Raw genomic sequence first — 21,139 nt, 5'->3', positions numbered from 1 at the left:
CTTTTTTTCTCAACACTTTTTTAGTTGTTGTTTTATTTTTTGTTAAAAATAAATGCACTGTTGGTTAAGGGCTGTAAGTAAGCATTTCACTGTAATGTCTGCACCTGTTGTATTCGGCGCATGTGACCAATAAAATTTGATTTGATTTGATAATAACCAAAAAAGTGTTAAACAAATCAAAATAGATTTTATATTTGAGATTCTTCAAATAGCCACCCTTTGCCTTGACAGCTTTGCACACTCTTGGCATTCTCTCAACCAGCTTCAAGAGGTAGTCACCTGGAATGCATTTCAATTAACAGGTGTGCCTTCTTAAAAGTTAATTTGTGGAATTTCTTTCCTTCTTAATGCGTTTGAGCCAATCAGTTGTGTTGTGACAAGGAAGTGGTGGTATACAGAAGATAGCGCTATTTGGTAAAAGACCAAGTCCATATTATGGCAAGAACAGCTCAAATGTTAGAGAGACAAAATAAGACATGGAGGTCAGTCAATACGGAAAATTTCAAGTGCAGTCGCAAAAACCATCAAGCGCTATGATGAAACTGGCTCTCATGAGGACCGCCACAGGAATGGAAGACCCAGAGTTACCTCTGCTGCAGAGGATAAGTTCATTAGAGTTACCAGCCTCAGAAATCGCAGCCCAAATAAATGCTTCAAGTCACAGACACATCTCAACATCAACTGTTCAGAGGAGACTGTGTGAACTGTGAATCAGGCCTTCATGGTCGAATTGCTGCAAAGAAACCACTACTAAAGGATACCAATAATAAGAAGAGACTTGCTTGGGCCAAGAAACACGAGCAATGGACATTAGACCGGTGGAAATTTGTCCTTTGGTCTGGAGTCCAAATTTGAGATTTTTGGTTCCAACCGCCGTGTCTTTATGAGACGCGGTGTGGGTGAACGGATGATCTCTGCATGTGTATTTCCCACCGTAAAGCATGGAGGAGGAGGTGTTATGTTGTGGGGGTGCTTTGCTGGTGACACTGTCTGTGATTCATTTAGAATTCAAGGCACACTTAACCAGCATGGCTACCACAGCATTCTGCAGCAATACGCCATCCCATCTGATTTGGGCTTAGTGGGACTATCATTTGTTTTTCAACAGGACAATGACCCAACACACCTCCAGGCTGTGTAAGGGCTATTTTACCAAGAAGGAGAGTGATGGTGTGCTGCATCAGATGACCTGCCTCCACTATCCCTCGACCTCAACCAAATTGAGATGTTTTGGGATGAGTCGGACCGCAGAGTGAAGGAAAAGCAGCCAACAGGTGCTCAGCATATGTGGGAACTCCTTCAAGACTGTTGGAAAAGCATTCCAGGTGAAGCTGGTTGAGAGAATGCCAAGAGTGTGCAAAGCTGTCATCAAGGCAAAGGGTGGCTACTTTGAAGAATCTCAAATATAAAATATATTTTGATTTGATTAACACTTTTTTTGGTTACTACATGATTCCATATGTGTAATTTCATAGTTTTGATGTCTTCACTATTATTCTACAATGTAGAAAATAGTAAAAATAAAGAAAAATCCTTGAATAAGTAGGACACACCTACTCATTCAAGGGTTTTTCTTTATTTTTACTATTTTCTACATTGTGTTTAGCTTGTCCGGAAGCACGGTGTGGGTGTCTGCGACGTGGCTGGTTTTCCCATGATTGTCTGGAGTCCTTGCCACATGCGTTTCGTGTCTGAGCCGTTGAATTGCGACTCCACTTTGTCTCTGTACTGAGGTTTTGCCTGTTTGATTGACTTACAGAAGGCATAGCTGGACTTTTTGTACTTGTCCATGTTCCCAGTCACCTTGCCGGGGTTAAATGCAGTGGTTTCGCGTTTTCAGTTTTGCTCGAATGCTGTCATCTATCCACGGTTTTTGGTTTGGATAAGTTCTAATCGTCATAGTAGGAACAACATCCTCTATGCACTTCCTGATGAACCGAGTCAGTGTATACGTCAATGTTATTCTCAGAGACAACCCGAAACATATCCCAGTCCATGTGATTAAAACAATCTTGAAGCATAGATTCCGATTGGTCAGACCAACATTGAACAGTCCATACCACGGGAACTTCCTGTTTAAGTTTCTGCCTTTAGGAAGGGACGAGCAGAATGGGGAAAGGGGATACCTAGTCAGTTGTATAACTGAATGCATTCAACTGAAATGTGTCTTCCACATTTATCCCAACCCCTCTGAATCAGAGAGGTGCGGGGGGCTGCCTTGATTGACGTCCACGTCATCGGAGCAGGTGTTGTTGGGGGGGTTAACTTCCTTGCTCAAGGGCAGAACGGCAGATTTCGAACCAACGCTCTTAACCGCAAAGCTACCTGAGCCTTGATCTGATTTGCCGAAAGGAGGGCGGGGGAGGGCTTTGTAGCCATCCCGGAAGGGGGAGTAGCGGTGGTCGAGTTCTCGATGAGCGAATAGCGCAGCCGATGTGTTGATAAAACTTCGGTAGCGTTTTCCTCAGATTTGCTTTAGTAAAGTCCTCAGCTACAATAAATGCAGCCTCAGGATATGCAGTTTCCAGTTTGTACAAAGTCCAGTGTAGTTCCTTGAGAGCCGTCGTGGTGTCAGCTTGAGGGGGAATAATCACGGCCGTGTCATGGGAAGTAACTTCAGAGCAGCTCGTAAATGAGTCAGGAGTCGGGGTTTAAGTCATGTTTAATGACTTTTTAAAGATGGCTTGAATCATTTAGACTAGGGAGATGAAATGTAGGGGAGGGAGGAGGAGGGAGAGCAGGGGAGGGAGGGACTTAGAGGAATGCTTTACTGCCGTTAAGGGTGTAACTCAAGGCAATTGCTGTTTAATACGTTTTAGTGGATCACATGATTTGGAGTTATTCTGTGTGCTTATATATACTGTACGACATATAAAAAAACATGGTATACACTTAAGATTAACTGAGTTACATCCAAACTTTACTCCAACATCATTGGAAATTAGAAAAGGGTTTGTTGTCTCGGCTGGCTGCCCTCTAGTCATCTGCTTGTTTTCTTTGTAAACTGAACTCTTGTATCATGTCTTTACTAACAGTGATGCCAACATGACACGTGGCCTTGAACCTTACCAGACTAGCATAATCAAATGAATGAAGACTTCATCCTCTTATTCTCCTGTTATGTAACAAGCTTTAGACATGCACAGGGTGAGCATGGTTTGGGCTTATGCTATAGCATGTGTGTGTCTGTGTGTGCAAATTAACTGGGCTAATGTCATGCATGCGCTGGATGAAAGGACCTGTGTGTGGGTTTAGGAGCCACTCAGGTGAGACCACACCGGCTCAGTGGGCACTTGTTTCCTCTGCACACACACACAAGCACATGCACAGACACACGCGCGCGCGCACACACACCTCACAGCCACTGTGTGTATAATCCCTGAAATCAAATCGCTGTTAACCTTAGAGGTCAAACTACAAAGGCTCTGGCCCTATATCTTCTGTATTATGTGATTAACACTCCAAGTACACCAGTCAACTCCACTTCCATTCCAGTCCATTCAGGTAGCATGGCGAAATCACCATAGGGAAGTGATGCCAAACTTTAGTCCCCCAACCCTAGCAGGCTTTTGTTCCAGCCCAGTACTACCTGTCGTACTACTACCCTGATAACCCTCAAATTAGTCAATGTGTTCATCACCCTCTCTAACCTCTTTACCCTACCTCTTCACTTCCCTCCTCCTGTTCTTCCTTTCTTTCCCTCCTCACCCTCTCTCCCCTCTTCCTCCCCCTCCACCTCAGCAGTTAAAGTTCCTGAGAGCACAAAGCCTGACTCAGTCTTACTAGAGAGAGAGAGATGGGGGGGGGGGGGGGGTGTAAGAGACTGACAGCCCAGGGTGGTATGTTTACATCCCCTGTTCCCCCCCTCTCTCCTGAGGGTGTTGGACTGACCCTGCCCCTGACCTGACTGACGGCCTGCTTCCTGTCGTACGGGTCGCTCAACTATGGACCCCTGGAGGGGTAGCAAGAGGGGGAAGGGAGAGGCCACTAGGGCTATAGAAAGGGGGTGTCGGTTTTTCGAGCTGGCGTTTTGTCAGGGTGATTGACACTCACGGACTGAATGGAAAAATACTCATTCGTGATGACAAGATGGTGTGCAGGAACTAGTGGTGATTGTGTACGCTGTTCCTCCCTCATTTTCTCCCTCTTTCATGTTGTCTTTATCTCTCTCTCTCCCTCTTTCTTTCAATTCAATAAAAAAAACATATTGATATGGAAAGTAAGAGCACTTACATTGTCAAAGCAAACATAAAACAAGGATGGTTGAGTAAGACAAAAATATTTCTCTCTTCTCCCTGTTATCTCTCTCTCTCTTTTCCCTCTCTCTCTCTCCCCAACTCTTCCCGTCTTCCCCCCTTTCTCCTTCCCCCTCTTTCCAGTAAGTTCACCATGTTTTCGTGGACAGGTCAGCATGTCTATGTCTTCAACCCACATCTTCCCTGCCTTTATATGGTATTTTTTACTGGGTGAGAAGCCCTGATTTACACAGGGAGGCCCATTGAGTAAGGCTATGGGTTGTTAGGGAGTTAGTTTGTGTTCAGCTGCACTGTGGAAACCCCCCCCCCCCCCCCCCCCCCCCCCTTCCTTCCATCAGATGTTTCACTTCAGTTTCATAGCAGGCTCCCACAGCGAGTCTAACAAGTGTGTGTGTGCGTGCATATGTTTTTTTTTTTTTGGGGGGGGGCATCAAAATATGTTTGAGTTTTTCAGTCAGTTTGTGGGTTTTCAATTTGTGTGTGTGTGTGTGTGGGGGGGGGGGTTCATTCGAAGTGTACAATTTGTGTGTGTGCAGGTGTGCTTTGTCAGTGTCAGCTTGTGTGCCCACACACACAGACGTCTCAGCGTTATTCCCAGAGTCCTCCTCTCTTTCTCCTCTGAATTACTGTAAATATGGAACATTCTCTTCCACATGACCAGCAGGCTTTTCTGCCTTCTCAGCTGGTCGAATCACGCCCAATGTTATGAGCCAGCAGATTGTGTGTAGTGTGTAACTCTGTACACCTCTATAGCACAGGAGGCTGCTGAGGGGAGGACATCTCATAATAATGGTTGTAATGGAGAGAATGGAATGGTATCAAACACATGGTCACCATGTGTTTAATGTGTTCGATACCATTACATTTTTTTCCGTTCCAGACATTACTATGAGCTCGTCCTCCCCATTTAAGGTGCCACCACTGTCTCTTATTTGCCATCTCACTCTCTGTCCCCCTTTCTCTCCTTCTGTCTGTAATATATTTGGTTCTTCACAGGCTGTTGTTTTGACAGCTTTAACCTCCTCAAAAGCCGATGCTGTTCCCATCCTTCACCAGCCATTTGTTGAGATTTGGCTGTCAGTGTGTGTGTGTGCGCGCGCGCGTGCATGTGCAGAACATCGAAATACAGTCTAACCCTGATTCTATGTCTCTCTTTGTGTTCCAGAGCAGTCTACAGTGTACTCCATGGGGTCTGATGGCATCTCTGGAACAGCAGGTTGGGGAGCTGAGGGTGGATACAGAGGATAATGCAGTGGAGGCCTCTACTGAGCTGGTGGACAGTCGGCCCAGCTCAGGTAACACAACACTACACAAATTGGACCCTTACGTAGGGTTGCAAAATTCTCAGGTTTTCCAGATATTCAGGTTGGAAGATTCCTGGAATCAGCAGGCAATAAGCAGAAAATATGGGAATCCTCCAACTAGGATTTCTGGAGAAAAAAATGTTAGGGAGGGGGAGTTACCAGAATTTTGCAACCTTACCCTTAAGCCATTGGTTCAATCGATCATATTTCTGATACACACAACGTAGCTATAGTCGGTAGTATGCCTGTTTGGTGTGGGAGAAAGCAGTGTTGTACTACTCGAGTCCAGGACTCGGACTCAAGTCACGATTTTCATGACTCGTGACTCGACCAGTTGTGACTAGGACTTGGACTCAATCAGTCATGACTTTGCAGTCATAAAGTCTTTCTCCCTTGCATAATTCAACATGCTAGATACAACAGCAAATCTTAGATAGCCACTGTACTAGCTGCTAGCCTTATCAGCTAGCTAGCGTTCTACATGACAAAATATAGCTTCAAATATTTTTTGACCTCATCCTAGGGAACCGTGACTCAACTCGGGACTCAAGTCAAGGGCTTGAGCCTTCTCTAGTTCCATGCCTTTATGATGTAGTTCCATCAGAGAGAGTTGTCACCAAGCCCCATTTATTTTCTCTCCTTGGCTCAGAGGCTGACATCATTATATGAGGTGGTTTGGTAGCCTGGCAGGAACAATAGCAGGCAGACACATCGGCTCCATTTTAGAATGGTTAACTTAAATGACCCCACATTAGGCCCATTACTGCTCCATACAGATGTAGGATCTTAATTTGATCACTCTTTTGTTGCAGAGAATTTTCCTGCACAGCAGGAAATGCAAACTTGTAGTGTATTTGAGATTCAAAAAGGTTTCTAAAGTTTGTCATTTCCGCTTTGAAATTTCAGACTTCATTTGCCCTAACGAAAAATGTATCAACCCCTACAAAAATGTCCATGAAATATAATCCATAATAATTAATATTTCCTGTTGCTGTAGGATTATTTTCCTGCTGTAGCAAACTGGCTCAAATTCAGATCCTACATCTGTATAGCTATCTCACCCCTATCTCACCTCACTCTTACTGTATTGTACTGTATATTTCACGCTCGTCTTTTTGGAGAGGGAGCCAAAGTTGTGTGTGATATAGAGGGATTTGTCAAGGGCTGCGTAGCTCGTGTACTTTATGAATCAGTGCAGGAAACGGTTCCAAAACCCACATTAAATTGATAAATGCATTCGGTTTTCAGAGGAGTGTTTTTGCTAAGAGTTGAAAACTACTTGGCTTGGAGAGCTGTGAGCCGTCCAATGAAAATGTACTTTCGGCTCCCCGAAGATGCCAGGAGTTTTAAATCCATGGCTAATGCTGTGCCAATTACCTCAAAATATAGAGATTGAGGGTGGCACGTTGAAAAACGCTTTGAGAAACCTTCACAGGTTAAAAAAAGGAAACCTTGAGAGGCATCAAATGCCTTCAGGAATGACTAAATGACTAACATGCCATTCGCTTTCAACATGAAAAACAACACAGTATATCTCCCTTAGAAAAATACTAAATGAACTGGAAAAACACTAGACTCTCCTACATTCCAAGCTAGGCTAGTAAAGCTATGCTACCAGTCCTCTCTTCATAACTGAATGTTCCTCAGCTATAGTCACATGAAAGAGATGCTGTGTAAGTCTTTTGAGAGTGGTTACTCTTTCGAGCCAATGCTCTTTTGTAGTTATTTTCAAGACCCAAACTGACTTACTTGCTTACTATACTTTTTATTATTTCACAGTAACATAACCTTTTATGATCTCAGAGTAACAGAAAAACCACAAAATGCACCGACCTAAAATGACTCTTGGTGGCAGGCAGAGAAAGACCATAACAAATGAAAAAGGAAAAGCTCACTACTAGACTAAAGAGATTACAATGAAATAAAGAGTGAGAGGCAGTGGCGGCTCCTGAAAAAATTCTCAGGGGGGGCAATTTTTCTGATGATTTAGGTGACCTACACACATTTTTAAAAATATATGTCCAGCAACAACATGAAGACAGGGGCAGCATATAAGTCAATACTGATATACACATTACTTGCTTCAAAAAGGCCTCATGGTTGAATTGGAAATATGTGCACCTGAGCATAATTCACAACAAGCAAGCAGGAGCTTTTGATAGAGGCTACTGAAAACATTGATGCAAGTTATTGGTAATAATAAATTTTTATAGACTTCCATATTCTGCCCTCTTGTATATATTTGTGAAAATGAACAGTGATAGACATTTTGCCTGAAAACAGAATTTGAAAATAATTTCTAGAAAAGGTAAACACAGCTATCTGTATGGCTTTGTAAAAATGAACAACCATATTCTGGCCAATTGTATAGATTTGTAAATATGAACAACCATATTCTGGCCAATTGTATAGATTTGTAAAAATGAACATGAACAGATTTTTTTTTTTTTTTAAACTTTTTCTTTAATGAAAAATAACTATTTTAAACAACATCAACTGTGAACTGATTTGGGCGTGTGTGTGTTAAAGAGACAGACAGGGAGGGACAAAGAGAGAGAGAGGCTACATTACTTGTACTGAAACTGTTCTCTTCTCTCTTTCAATGCAGCAAAGCAGTCAATGACTTTCTCATTGAAATCAGGCATGCTGAGGACTAGTTTACTAGATACTTTTTTGATGCGAGAAGTAGCTTGCTGCATGATCAAATTCAGCTGATGCGCATAGCAATGCACGTAATGGGCATTCTTGAAATGCTCACGCACCTTTTGCTGCACACCAGCCTTCTCTCCCCTCATCACACTGGCTCCATCGTAAGCTTGCGCAATGAGTTTGACTTTCTCGTCGTCTGCAAAAAGACCGTTCAGTCTCTCCAAAAGCACACTGGCGATTGAGACTGAGGTTGATTCCGAGATGGGAAGGAACTCAAAAAAGCGCTCCTGCACTTTGTGGTTGCTATCTATGTACCTCAGCACAAGCACCAGCTGTGTCTGTGTAGAAACGTCCGTGGTCTCGTCAGCTTGGATAGCTACGAAGTTCGCCGACTTCACCTCCTCCACAATATGTTCCCTCATGACCGCTAGCATACACTCCAGTAGCTCGTTTTGAATGGTCTTTGATGTGCCCTTGAAAACTTTAGCATTTTTAAGATGGTCATCAAACACCTCATCTAATTGTGCCACAAAGTTGACAAGTCCAAGAAAAATACCAGGGTTGGTGGAGCCCTCAGTTTCATCTTTGCCTCGCAAAGCTAGCCATCTTGACAGTGGTACGTGAATTGATTGACGCTGCTACCCGCTCTTTTCTTAGTTATGTTCATGGTTACTTATGTTACGTATGACGAAAGCGCGTAAGTGCAAGCCCTCCCGGAACCCATAGAGATTGTATTGAAAGCTCTGATATTTGAAAAAAAAAAAGATTTTACATGAGAGTCTATGAGAGACTTCTGGGGCGATTTTCCACCTGACTGAAATCGCCCCAAAAGGGGCGGGGCCATTTGAAGCACGACTTTAGCCTGATTGGACATTTAGTGGCAGATCAGACGTCTAGATTAGAACACTGATAACTACTGTTGCCGTGATATAATTGATTAGAAAAAAAATCCCTTCCTTTTCCCGTTTGGCAGTGCGTCGCCCATATCGCCCTAATGAACACACCGCCCCTGGTGAGAGGCCAATATAATATAAGGGGGATCCACCTGCTTACGGCTGACAAAGTCATAGAAGTGAAGGTGGATACAAGTGAACATGGCAGTCTCTTTCTGTTTAAATCAGTTAGTGTTCCAGTTCCTAAGAAAAGTAAGCAAGACACTGTATGCATACCCAATGACTGAGGAAACAACCATCCTCAGGAAATACAGACTGTTGCACTTGCATACCAGTACTCCCAAAGGTCATTTGGCTGAGACGTGAGTGGTATTGGTCCTGTGTGGCTCAGTTGGTAAGAGCATCAAACCAAATTGTATTTGTCACATGCGCCGAATACAACAGGTGTAAACCTTACCGTGAAATGCTTACTTACAAGCCCTTAACCAACAATGCAGTTTTAAGAAAAATAAGAGTTAAGAAAATATTTACTAAATAAACAAAATGTAAAAAATTAAAGACAAACAATAAAATAACAATAATGAGGCTCTATACAGGGGGTATGGTAATAATGCTAAGGTTTTGTTGGTTCATGTCCCGCATGGATCAAAAATACACATACGAAAAATGGATGCATTCACTGTACTGTAAGTCGCTTTGGATCAAATCGATTCTTGCTGGGGCCACCAATATGAAAATGTATGCACTCACTGTTGTAAGTCTCTTAGGATAAAAGCGTCTGCTAAATGGTTAATGGTATATAGTAAATGTGTTTACAGGTTTCTATGAGCTGAGTGAGGTCCTTTCTCCTGTGGGTCTCTCTGATTCCACTGGGTTTGGAGTGCTCTCATCCAGCGCTACCCGAGCCATCCACATGGCCTACACTAACAACAGGCCCAAATCAGCCGGTGAGTGACCACACACACACAGTTGTACATTCTCACATGCACGAACACACACGTGTCATACAAATGCAGTACAGTCAATGTAGCCTACACACATAAAGTGCATTCTGAAAGTTTTCAGACCCCTTGACTTTTTCCACATTTTGTTACGTTACAGCCTTATTCTAAAATGGATGATATAAAATAAAATCTTCATCAATATACACACAATACCCCATAATGACAAAGTGAAAACAGGTTTTTAGAAATATTTGCAAATGTATAAAAATAAAAAACAGAATTATTTACATAAATATTCAGACACTTTGTTATGAGACTTGAAATAGAGCTCAGATGCATCCTGTTTCGATTCATCATCCTTGAGATATTTCTACAACTTGATTGGAGTCCACCTGTGGTAAATTCAATTGATTGGATAAGATTTGGAAAGGCACACACCTGTCTATATAAGGTCCCACAGTTGACAGTGCATGTCAGAGCAAAAAAACAAGCTTTGAGGTTGAAGGAATTGTCCGTACAGCTCTGAGACAGAATTGTGTCGAGGCAGAGATCTGGGGAAGGGTAACCAAAAACATTCTGCAACATTGAAGGTCCCCAAGAACACAGTGGCCTCCACCATTCTTAAATAGAGCTTGCCGCCCGGCCAAACTGAGCAATCGGGGAAGAAGGGCCTTGGTCAGGAAGGTGATCAAGAACCCGTTGGTCACTCTGACAGTGCTTTTGAGTTCCTCTGTGGAGATGGGAGAACCTTCCAGAAGGACAACCATCTCTGCAGCACTCCACCAATCAGGCCTTTATGGTAGAGTGGCCAGATGGAAGCCCCTCCTCAGTAAAAGGCAGATGTAAGCCCGCTTGGAGTTTGCCAAAAGGCACCTAAAGACTCTCAGACCATGAGAAACAAGATTCTCTAGTCTGATGAAACCAAGATTGAACACTTTGGCCTGAATGACAAGCGTCACGTCTGGAGGAAACCTGGCACCATCCCTACGATGAAGCATTTTGGTGGCAGCATCATGCTGTGGGGATGTTTTTCAGCGGCAGGGACTGGGAGACTAGTCAGGATCGAGGGAAAGAGGAATGGATCAAAGTAAAGAGATCCTTGATGAAAACCTGCTCCAGAGCTCTCAGGACCTCCGACTGGGGTGAAGGTTCACCTTCCAACAGGACAACGACCCTAAGCACACAGCCAAGACAACGCAGGAGTGGCTTCGGGACAAGTCTTTTGAATGTCCTTGAGTGGCCCAGCCAGAGCCCGGACTTGAACCCGATCAAACATCTCTGGAGATACCAGATAGCTGTGCAACAACGCTCCCCATCCAACCTGACAGAGCTTGAGAGGATCTGCAGAGAAGAATGGGAGAAACTCCCCAAATACAAGTGTGCCAAGATTGTAGCGTCATACCCAAGAACACTCGAGGCTGTAATCACTGCCAAAAGTGCTTCAACAAAGTACTGAGTAAAAGGTCTAATTACTTAAGTAAATATGATATTTCAGTTTTGTATTTTTAATACATTTAAAAAATTTCGGAAAACCTGTTTTTGCTTGATTTTCCCTTATGAAAAATTTATCAACCCCTACAAAAATGTCCATTAATTATAATCCACATAATAATTCACATTTCCTGTTGCTGCAGGATTATTTTCCTGCTCTAGCAAACTGGCTCAAGTTAAGATCCTACATTAGTTAGTCACAGCTGCTCAGGAAATGCATTTATCCAATATAAAGCAATACCCATTTATACTCTTGGGTATCTGTTTTACCAGGTCAGACTACGTGCCTACTTAAATGTACTGTATATTAGTCCACATAGACAGTGCAAGATGCCAACAATGAAGCCGACAGTGATGCCAACAAGTCCCCCACAGAACAGCCGCCAACAGAAGCACATTAGAGTCAGACGCCATCAGACTCAGTTGTCGCTCCCAAATAGCCCCAACCATAACGACTTCTAGACGCGCGGCAAAACAAACACAAACCCATTTCTTTCCAATTGCATTAAGGTGAAGGAAATATACTAATGGGTTATTTTTTATTTGAGTTCCTCGCCGTAAATGGCTTCCAGCTATTAGATTAGGAAGATGTGCTCTTTAAAATGTTTTATTTGTATAGGATTGTATTGTGCTTTTAGTTTTTTCTTGAGCGGCTGGTTGGGGGCCAGAACATAATTACAAATAATTTGCAAATTGACCGCAAGAGTCGCAAACAGATATAATATTTGACTAAAACAAAATCATTTCAAACCTTGCTTACATTTGTATATGATCCCATGTCCCTCTATTATGCATGGGAATACTTGGTAACAGATTTCCAAAATTAAAATCACTTGGAGCTGATTTCGAAATGTTCCTCAATGCTAGAAGGTGGGGCCTGAGTAAAAAAGCTTGGGAACCCCTGGTAAGAGAGCGGACTGCCTGTGCCCAGTGACATAGATAAATGAGGGTACTGGATGTTCTGGTGGAGGGGTGAAAGGAGAGACTGGTTGTTCATGTTTTGATGTGTAACTGCATCAGTGGACTGTCCTGTGGTGATTATGCAGGGGCCTAGATTATAGTCATGGGATTAAGACAAGGCTGCTCTGTACAGAGAGCGAAAAAGACCCACTGTACCATGTTAGAGACACACACACACTTACAGACTCTCTCTCACACACACACACACAGATAGACTCTCACGTTAACACTCACACACACTCTCTAATGTAATGGCGCCGGAGGGGATGGCTGCCGTTTTATGGACTCTTAACCAACCGTGCTATTTTGTGTGTTTTTTCGCATTGTTTGTAACTTATTTTGTAGTCTAATGACCGAAAAGAGCTTCTGGACATCAGAACAGCGATCACTCACCTTGAACTGGAGAAATAATTTTTCTTTAATGAGTCAGACAAGAGGGATTTGCTCCAGACACCCGACAGGGCCCTCATCCCCGTCATTCGCAGTAGAAAGAAAAGGAGATATCGCGGAAGGAGATCGGGGTGCCTGGTAAGTAGCCGGCAACGAGTGGCTAATTGATAATAAAGTGGACGAACTACAAGCACGTATATCCTACCAACGGGACATTCAAAACTGTAATATCTTATGTTTCACAGAGTCGTGGCTGAACGAAGACATTAATAACATACAGCTGGCGGGTTATAAACTGTATGGGCAGGATAGAACAGCAGTCTCTGGTAAAACAAGGGGTGGCGGTCTACAATGGTTTGCGAAAGTATTCACCCCCCTTGGCATTTTTCTTATTTTGTTGCCTTACAACCTAGAATTAAAATGGATTTTTTTGGGGGTTTGTATCATTTGATTTACACAACATGCCTAACACTTTGAAGATGCAAAATATTTTTTGGGGTGAAACGAACAAGAAATAAGACAAAAAAACAGAACTTGAGCGTGCATAACTATTCATCCTCCCAAAGTCAATACTTTGTAGAGCCACCTTTTGCAGCAATTACAGCTGCAAGTCTCTTGGGGTATGTCTCTATAAGCTTGGCACATCTAGCCACTGAGATTTTTGCCCATTCTTCAAGGCAAAACTGCTCCAGCTTCTTCTAGTTGGATGGGTCCCACTGGTGTACAGCAATCTTTAAGTCATACCACAGATTCTCAATTGGATTGAGGTCTGGGCTTTGACTAGGCCATTCCAAGACATTTAAATTATTCCCCTTAAACCACTTGAGTTTTGCTTTAGAAATATGCTTAGGGTCATTGTCCTGCTGGAAGGTGAACCTCCGTCCCAGTCTCAAATCTCTGGAAGACTGAAACAGGTTTCCCTCAAGAATTTCCCTGTATTTAGCGCCATCCATCATTCCTTCAATTCTGACCAGTTTCCCAGTCCCTGCCGAAGAAAAACATCCCCACAGCATGATGCTGCCACCACCATGCTTCACTGTGGGGATGGTGTTCTCGGGGTGATGAGAGGTGTTGGGTTTGCGCCAGACATAGCGTTTTACTTGATGGCCAGAAAGCTCAATTTTAGTCTCATCTGACCAGAGTACCTTCTTCCATAAGTTTGGGGAGTCTCCCACATGGCTTTTGGCGAACACCAAACGTGTTTGCTTATTTTTTTCTTTAAGCAATGGCTTTTTTCTGGCCACTCTTCCGTAAAGCCCAGCTCTGTGGAGTGTACGGCTTAAAGTGGTCCTATGGACAGATACTCTCCGCTGTGTAGCTTTGCAGCTCTTTCAGGGTTATCTTTGGTCTCTTTGTTGCATCTCTGATTAATGCCCTCCTTGCCTGGTCCGTGAGTTTTGGTGGGCAGACCTCTCTTGGCAGGTTTGTTGTGGTGCCATATTCTTACCATTTTTTTATAATGGATTTAATGGTGCTCCGTGGGATATTCAACGTTTCTGATATTTTTTTATAACCCAACCCTGATCTGTACTTCTCCACAACTTTGTCCCTGACCTGTTTGGAGAGCTCCTTGGTCTTCATGGTGCCGCTTGCTTGGTGGTGTTGCAAACTCTGGGGCCTTTCAGAACAGGTGTTTGATCATGTGACACTTAGATTGCACACAGGTGGACGTTATTTAACTAATTATGTGACTTCTGAAGGTAATTGGTTGCACCAGATCTTATTTAGGGGCTTCATATGCATGCACCACTTTTCCGTTATTTCTTTCTTTGCATTTTTTGAAACAAGGTATATTTTTCATTTCACTACACCAATTTGGACTATTTTGTGTATGTCCATTACATGAAATCCAAATAAAAATCCATTTAAATTACAGGTTGTAATGCATCAAAATATGAAGACGCCAAGGGGGATGAATACTTTTGCACGATATCTAAGTATCAAGGTTTTGCTCGCCTGAGGTAGAGTATCTCATGATAAGATGTAGACCACACTATCTACCAAGAGAGTTTTCATCTATATTCTTCGTAGCTGTCTATTTACCACCACAAACCGATGCTGGCACTAAGACCACACTCAATGAACTGTATACGGCCATAAGCAAACAGGAAGACGTTCATCCAGAGGTGGCGCTCCTAGTGGCCGGGGAGTTTAATGCAGGAAAACTTCAATCCATTTGACCTAATTTCTACCAGCATGTTAAATGTGCAACCAGAGGGGAAGAAACTCTAGACCACCTTTACTCCACACACAAAGCTCTCCCTCGCCCTCCATTTGGCAAATCTGTTCATAATTCTATCCTCCTGATTCCTGCAAGCAAAAACTAAAGCAGGAAGGACCAGTGACTCGGTCAATAAAAAAGTGGTCAGATGAAGCAGAAGCTACAGGACTGTTTTGCTAGCACAGGCTGGAATATGTTCCGGGATTCTTCCGATGGCATTGAGGAGTACACCACATCAGTCACTGGCTTCATCAATAAGTGCATCGATGACGTCGTCCCCACAGTGACTGTACGTACATACCCCAACCAGAAGCCATGGATTACAGGCAACATCTGCACTGAGCTAAAGGGTAGAGCTGCCGCTTTCAAGGAGCGGGACTCTAACCCGGAAGCTTATAAGAAATCCCGCTATGCCCTCCGACGAACCATCAAACAGGCAAAGCGTCAATACAGGACTAAGATCGAATCGTGCTACACCGTTTCCGACGCTCGTCGGATGTTGCAGGGCTTGCAAACTATTACAGACTACAAAGGGAAGCACAGCCGCGAGCTGCCCAGTGACACGAGCCTACCAGATGAGCTAAATTACTTCTATGCTCGCTTCGAGGCAAGTAACACTGAAACATGCATGAGAGCATCAGCTGTTCCGGACGACTGTGTGATCACGCTCTCCGTAGCCGATGTGAGTAAGACCTTTAAACAGGTCAACATTCACAAGGCCGCAGGGCCAGACGGATTATCAGGACGTGTACTCCGAGCATGCGCTGACCAACTGGCAAGTTTCTTCACTGATATTTTCAACATGTCCCTGACTGAGTCTGTAATACCAACATGTTTCAAGCAGACCACCATAGTCCCTGTGCCCAAGAACACTAAGGTAACCTGCCTAAATTACTACCGACCCGTAGCACTCATGTCTGTAGCCATGAAGTGCTTTGAAAGGCTGGTCATGGCTCACATCAACACCATTATCCCAGAAACCCTAGACCCACTCCAATTTGCATACCGCCCCAACAGATCCACAGATGATGCAATCTCTATTGCGCTCCACACTGCCCTTTCACACCTGGACAAAAGGAACACCTATGTAAGAATGCTATTCATTGACTACAGCTCAGCGTTCAATACCATAGTGCCCTCAAAGCTCATCACTAAGCTAAGGACCCTGGGACTAAACACCTCCCTCTGCAACTGGATCCTGGACTTCCTGACGGGCCTCCCCAGGTGGAAAGGGTAGGTAACAACACATCTGCCACGCTGATCCTCAACACGGGGGCCCCTCAGGGGTGCGTGCTTAGTCCCCTCCTGTACACCCTGTTCAACCATGACTGCATGGCCAGGCACGACTCCAACACCATCATTAAGTTTGCCAATGTCACAACAGTCCGACTGATCACCGACAACGACGAGACAGCCCATAGGGAGGAGGTCAGAGACCTGGTCATGTGGTGCCAGGACAACAACCTCTCCCTCAACGTGATCAAGACAAAGGAGATGATTGTGGACTACAGGAAAAAGGACCGAGCACGCCCCCATTCTCATCGACGTTGCTGTAGTGGAGCAGGTTGAGAGCTTCAAGTTCCTTGGTGTCCACATCACCAACAAACTAACATGGTCCAAGCACACTAAGACAGTCATGAAGAGGGCACGACAAAACCTATTCCCCCTCAGGAGACTGAAAAGATTTGGCTGCACCATCTAGAGCATCCTGACTGGTTTCATCACTGCCACAGCATCCTACTGCAAGGCACTACAGAGAGTAGTGCGTTCGGCCCAGTACATCACTGGGGCCAAGGTTTTGCCATCCAGGACCTCTATACCAGGCGGTGTCAGAGGAAGGCCCTAAAAATTGTCAAAGACTCCAGCCACCCTAGTCATAGTATGTTCTCTCTGCTACCGCACGGCAAGCGGTACCAGAGTGCCAAGTCTAGGTCCAAGAGGCTTCTAAACAGCTTCTACTCCCAAGCCATAAGACTCCTGAACATCTAATCAAATGGCTACCCGGACTATTTGCATTGCCTTGAATTCTAAATAAATCACAGACAGTGTCACCAGCAAAGCACCACCACACCATAACACCACCTCCTCTATGCTTTACGGTGGGAACTACACATGCAGAGATCATCCGTTCACCCACACCGCGTCTCACAAAGACACGGTGGTTGGAACCAAAAATCTCAAATTTGGACTCCAGACCAAAGGACACATTTCCACGAGTCTAATGTACATTGCTTGTGTTTCTTGGCCCAAGCAAGTCTCTTCTTCTTCTGTATGTCCTTAAGTAGTAGTTTCTTTGGAGCAATTTGACCATGAAGGCCTGATTCACACAGTCTCCTCTGAACAGTTGATGTTGAGATGTGTCTGTTACTTGAACTCTGTGAAGCATTTATTTGGGCTGCAATTTCTGAGGCTGGTAACTCTAATGAACTTATCCTCTGCAGCAGAGGTAACTCTGGGTCTTCCTTTCCTGTGGCGGTCCTCATGAGAGCCAGTTTCATCATAGCGCTTGATGGTTTTTGCAACTGCACTTGAAGAAACTTTCAAAGTTCTTGATGTTCCGTATGTTCCGTATGTCTTAAAGTAATGATGGTCTGTCGTTTCTCTTTGCTTATTTGAGCTGTTCTTGCCATAATATGGACTTAGCCCTATTTGGTAAAATACTATCTTCTGTATCCCCCCTACCTTGTCACAACACAACTAATTGGCTCAAATGCATTAAGAAAGAAAGAAATTCCACAAATTAACTTTTAAGAAGGCACACTTGTTAATTGAAATTCCAGGTGTACCTCATGAAGCTGGTTGAGAGAATGCCAATAGTGTGCAAAGCTGTCATTAAGGCAAAGGGTGGCTATTTGAAGAATCACAAATATAAAATATATTTTGATTTGTTTAACACTTTTTTGGTTACTACATGATTCCATATGTGATTCATATTTAATTTTATTCTACAATATAGAAAAAGTAGTGCACTATGTAGGGAATAGGGTGCCTTTTGGAATAGAGCCTGTGTTGTGTCTGTAACCGCCTGGATACAATAAACAGTGTCTGGTGTTTCTGCAGCTGTATATTGGACTCACAGCTAGGGCTACGTCCCTGGTGTATGTTTGCTCATTCACATGAGTGGGTTTGTATACCTACTTCCCACAACGTACTCCTTTTCAAGGATAGTTTGTCAGCAATGCCTCACAATGCTGTAAGTGCTACTCCAGGCAAGTGGCTAGTGATTAGAGATGGCATTTCTTCAGAAGCGCCCATTTGAGCAGTGGTCTAATTTCATCTGGGATAAAGTCTCAGTTGTGGATATAAACATTTGTTTACCTGCAGGGTTACAATAACATTTTTGAGGGTTTAGGTGGGTCAGGAGTCAGGGCACAAAATGGGGGAACCACTCTCTTAGGCCAAGGCCAAATTAGCAAAAAACTATTGGTTGAGATGAGTGGGAGCGTGGTTACCCCATTTTGTGTCCTGACACACTCCAACATCCATTAGTCTGTTGGTCCCTCGAGTATACGGCATATTGCAGTTTCACTTTAAATGTGTAGCTATAGCACTTTGATTTAATTGTATTGGGTATTTTCTGGGTTTTCATGTTTTTTTGCCGTCTTTTTAAGCACATGACCAAATGAATTTCCCCCGGTGGGATAAGAAAGTTGATCTGAATGACAAAATCTCACTGTAGATGCAGCATTAGCCTATATCTGTGGGGTCTCTTGCCACTGTCTAAAAATCTAGGATTCTCCTCTGCTTTGTCTGATTATAACCGTGTTATTGGTTCTGTTTTCCAGGGGAATTCTTCGTGGCGAATCGGGACGGACAGCCAGAATCCGGGTCCTGCCCCACAGTCCCCCGCTCCTTCTCGGCCCCCTACCCCTCCCTGGAAGGCATCGCCGAGGGGGCCGGTGAGGGGGAAGACGAGGCCTGGCCCTGGGACACCAGCGAGGGGCCAGGAGGAGTGCAGGATGTGGGGGGAGAGCCCGTGGAGGGGGAGCCCACGGAAGAGGACTATCGCCAGGCCCAGCGTGTTGAGACATATATCCTGGGCCTGATCCAGCGGCGCGCCCTGCCCCCTCGACCCTGCAAGCCCCGCACCGCCATCACTGTGGCCCGCCAGAGCAGCCTCTGCCGCAAGGAGCCCCAGCCTCCACCAGCCGCTGCCTCCATCCCTGAGCACCACCCTCACCACCACCACCACCACCACCACCAAGCCACTGGTCCCCCTCCCTCTGAGGGTCCCCCTCCTTCCTGGGCCTGCCACAGCCTGGACCAGGAGCTGTACGCGAGCATTGCCTTGCTCCCTGAGGACCCCCCTCTCCACCACCATCACCACCACCCTCACCCTCACTACCCCCAACACAGGCCCAAACAGCCCCCCCTGGCCAACACCCGCTCTGCTTCCCTGGACTACCCCTGCAGTGTAGCTCCATCCCAGGACCCAAGCAGCAACGAACCCGACTCACCCCATCACTTCCACCACGGCTACCTGGCCCCTCCCCTGCCCCGCTCGCCTCCCTCGCCTGACGAGCAGCTGGTCAACGCCCAGTACATCCCCGCCCAACCTCTCCGGGCCCCCACTGCCAGGGCCTCCGCACACTCCCACTCCCACAGGGGGGCCCTTGGGGGCCCCAAACCCAGCCGGGGCACCTATTCTCCAGAGAGGGGTTCCCAACAACAGCTGGCCCCACAGCAGCTGCAGCAAGCCAAGTCTAAGGCCGCCCCCAAGAAGTGTCGCTTTAGCGAGGAGAAGGAGAAGGAGAGGGAGAAGGAGAGAGAGAAAGACAGGGAGAGAGAGAAGGAGAAAGACAGGGAGAGAGAGCGGGAGCGGCCAGGAGGCTCCAAGAAGCCTGGAAGACGAGCCTGCAGGTCCCAGTCTGAGAACAGCCTCAATGGGCAACGGGGCGTCCCTGAACGCAAGTACAACACAGTGGAGAGAGACGGGGGAGGATCAGGGTCAGGGAGCGGCCGCGGTAGCCAGTCCAAGGGGAAGAGGCCCCAGCCGGGCAGTGCAGGCTACCGCCGCTGGCGCTCCACTCTTGAGCTCAGCCAGGACGAAGCTGAGCAGCCTCCACCGGCTGACCAGGGCTCCAGGCGCACTCGCAAACCCCGGCCGCCTCCCCCACCTTATGCCTACGTTAACCCCCACCCCCATCATCACTCCCATCTGGAGTACCTGGACAGGGAGCACGCACCCCTGTGTCGGCCCGAGGAGCGCTATCCCCACCCGGGGCAAGGCGAGTCCGAGTCGAGCCTGAGTGAAGCCGACTCGCCGGCCTCCAGCTCGCTGTCAAGCGACTCAGATGAGAGCGGGGGTCTGGTGTGGCCCCAACAGCTCCCCCCTCAGCTCTCCTCCCCCCCGTTGGCCCCCGCTCCGGCAGGGGCCCCCCTGCAGCCCAAAGCCTTCATCAAGATCAAGGCCTCACACGCGCTCAAGAAGAAGATCCTGCGCTTCCGCACGGGCTCCCTCAAAGTCATGACCACCGTTTAGAGTGCCACACAAGACCCGTGTTTAGCAGTTGGTGGTTAAGACAATTTAGTGTCTCTCTCTATATGCACCTGGTTTCCTTTGAGGAGAACCGCTGTCTGTTTTGAAGAGTAGCATGTACAGAAGACAGCAAATTTAACTCACTGCACTGCCTAACTGGACATACATACATAGACTCTTTGGCTTTCATTGCATCCTTCACAGGCCTCAGACAGATCTGCCATAAACCCTCCTGAACAAGCAAACAGAGCTGAGCCTGAGCTCTAAACTATGAATCCAGATCTGTGCAGCTTTTGGCTGTTGCCTGAGCCCAGCCACGCGGGTTCTGAGACTAGATAATATGCTATGTGGCTTGAGTTGGGACTAGTGGTTATTTGGGTGGCTAAAGTAGACATAAGACTGGGACCCAGAGACTAAGCACCCCCCATCCCCCTTCTAAAAAGACCTTACCCCCCCTATCATCCCCCTTTCCCTCCCCCTGACAGAGAGTACTGTGAGCATGATATGTCCCCTGTCATGTGACCTGTGACTCAGCATCAACGTGTCTGTAGT

General features: G+C 45.6%; 1 protein-coding gene across 1 annotated transcript in view; it reads left to right on the top strand.

The window, feature by feature from the left end:
• The window catches only part of LOC311142413 (uncharacterized protein), a gene marked incomplete at both ends in the record, with an annotated part of 45,363 nt that extends 24,773 nt beyond the window's left edge, over nucleotides 1–20,590 (top strand). The window contains 3 exons of the mRNA XM_084178061.1: nucleotides 5,422–5,551; nucleotides 9,921–10,049; nucleotides 18,894–20,590. Of these exons, the coding sequence (XP_084034187.1) occupies nucleotides 5,422–5,551; nucleotides 9,921–10,049; nucleotides 18,894–20,590 (1,956 nt within the window). The remainder of the gene's footprint in view (nucleotides 1–5,421; nucleotides 5,552–9,920; nucleotides 10,050–18,893) is intronic.
• Nucleotides 20,591–21,139: the final 549 nt, after the last annotated feature.

The sequence above is a fragment of the Coregonus lavaretus genome, assembly GCF_964263955.1.
Source record: "Coregonus lavaretus genome assembly, chromosome: 15".
NCBI classification, from domain to species: domain Eukaryota; kingdom Metazoa; phylum Chordata; class Actinopteri; order Salmoniformes; family Salmonidae; genus Coregonus; species Coregonus lavaretus.
This window is presented reverse-complemented; position numbering and strand designations above follow the sequence as displayed.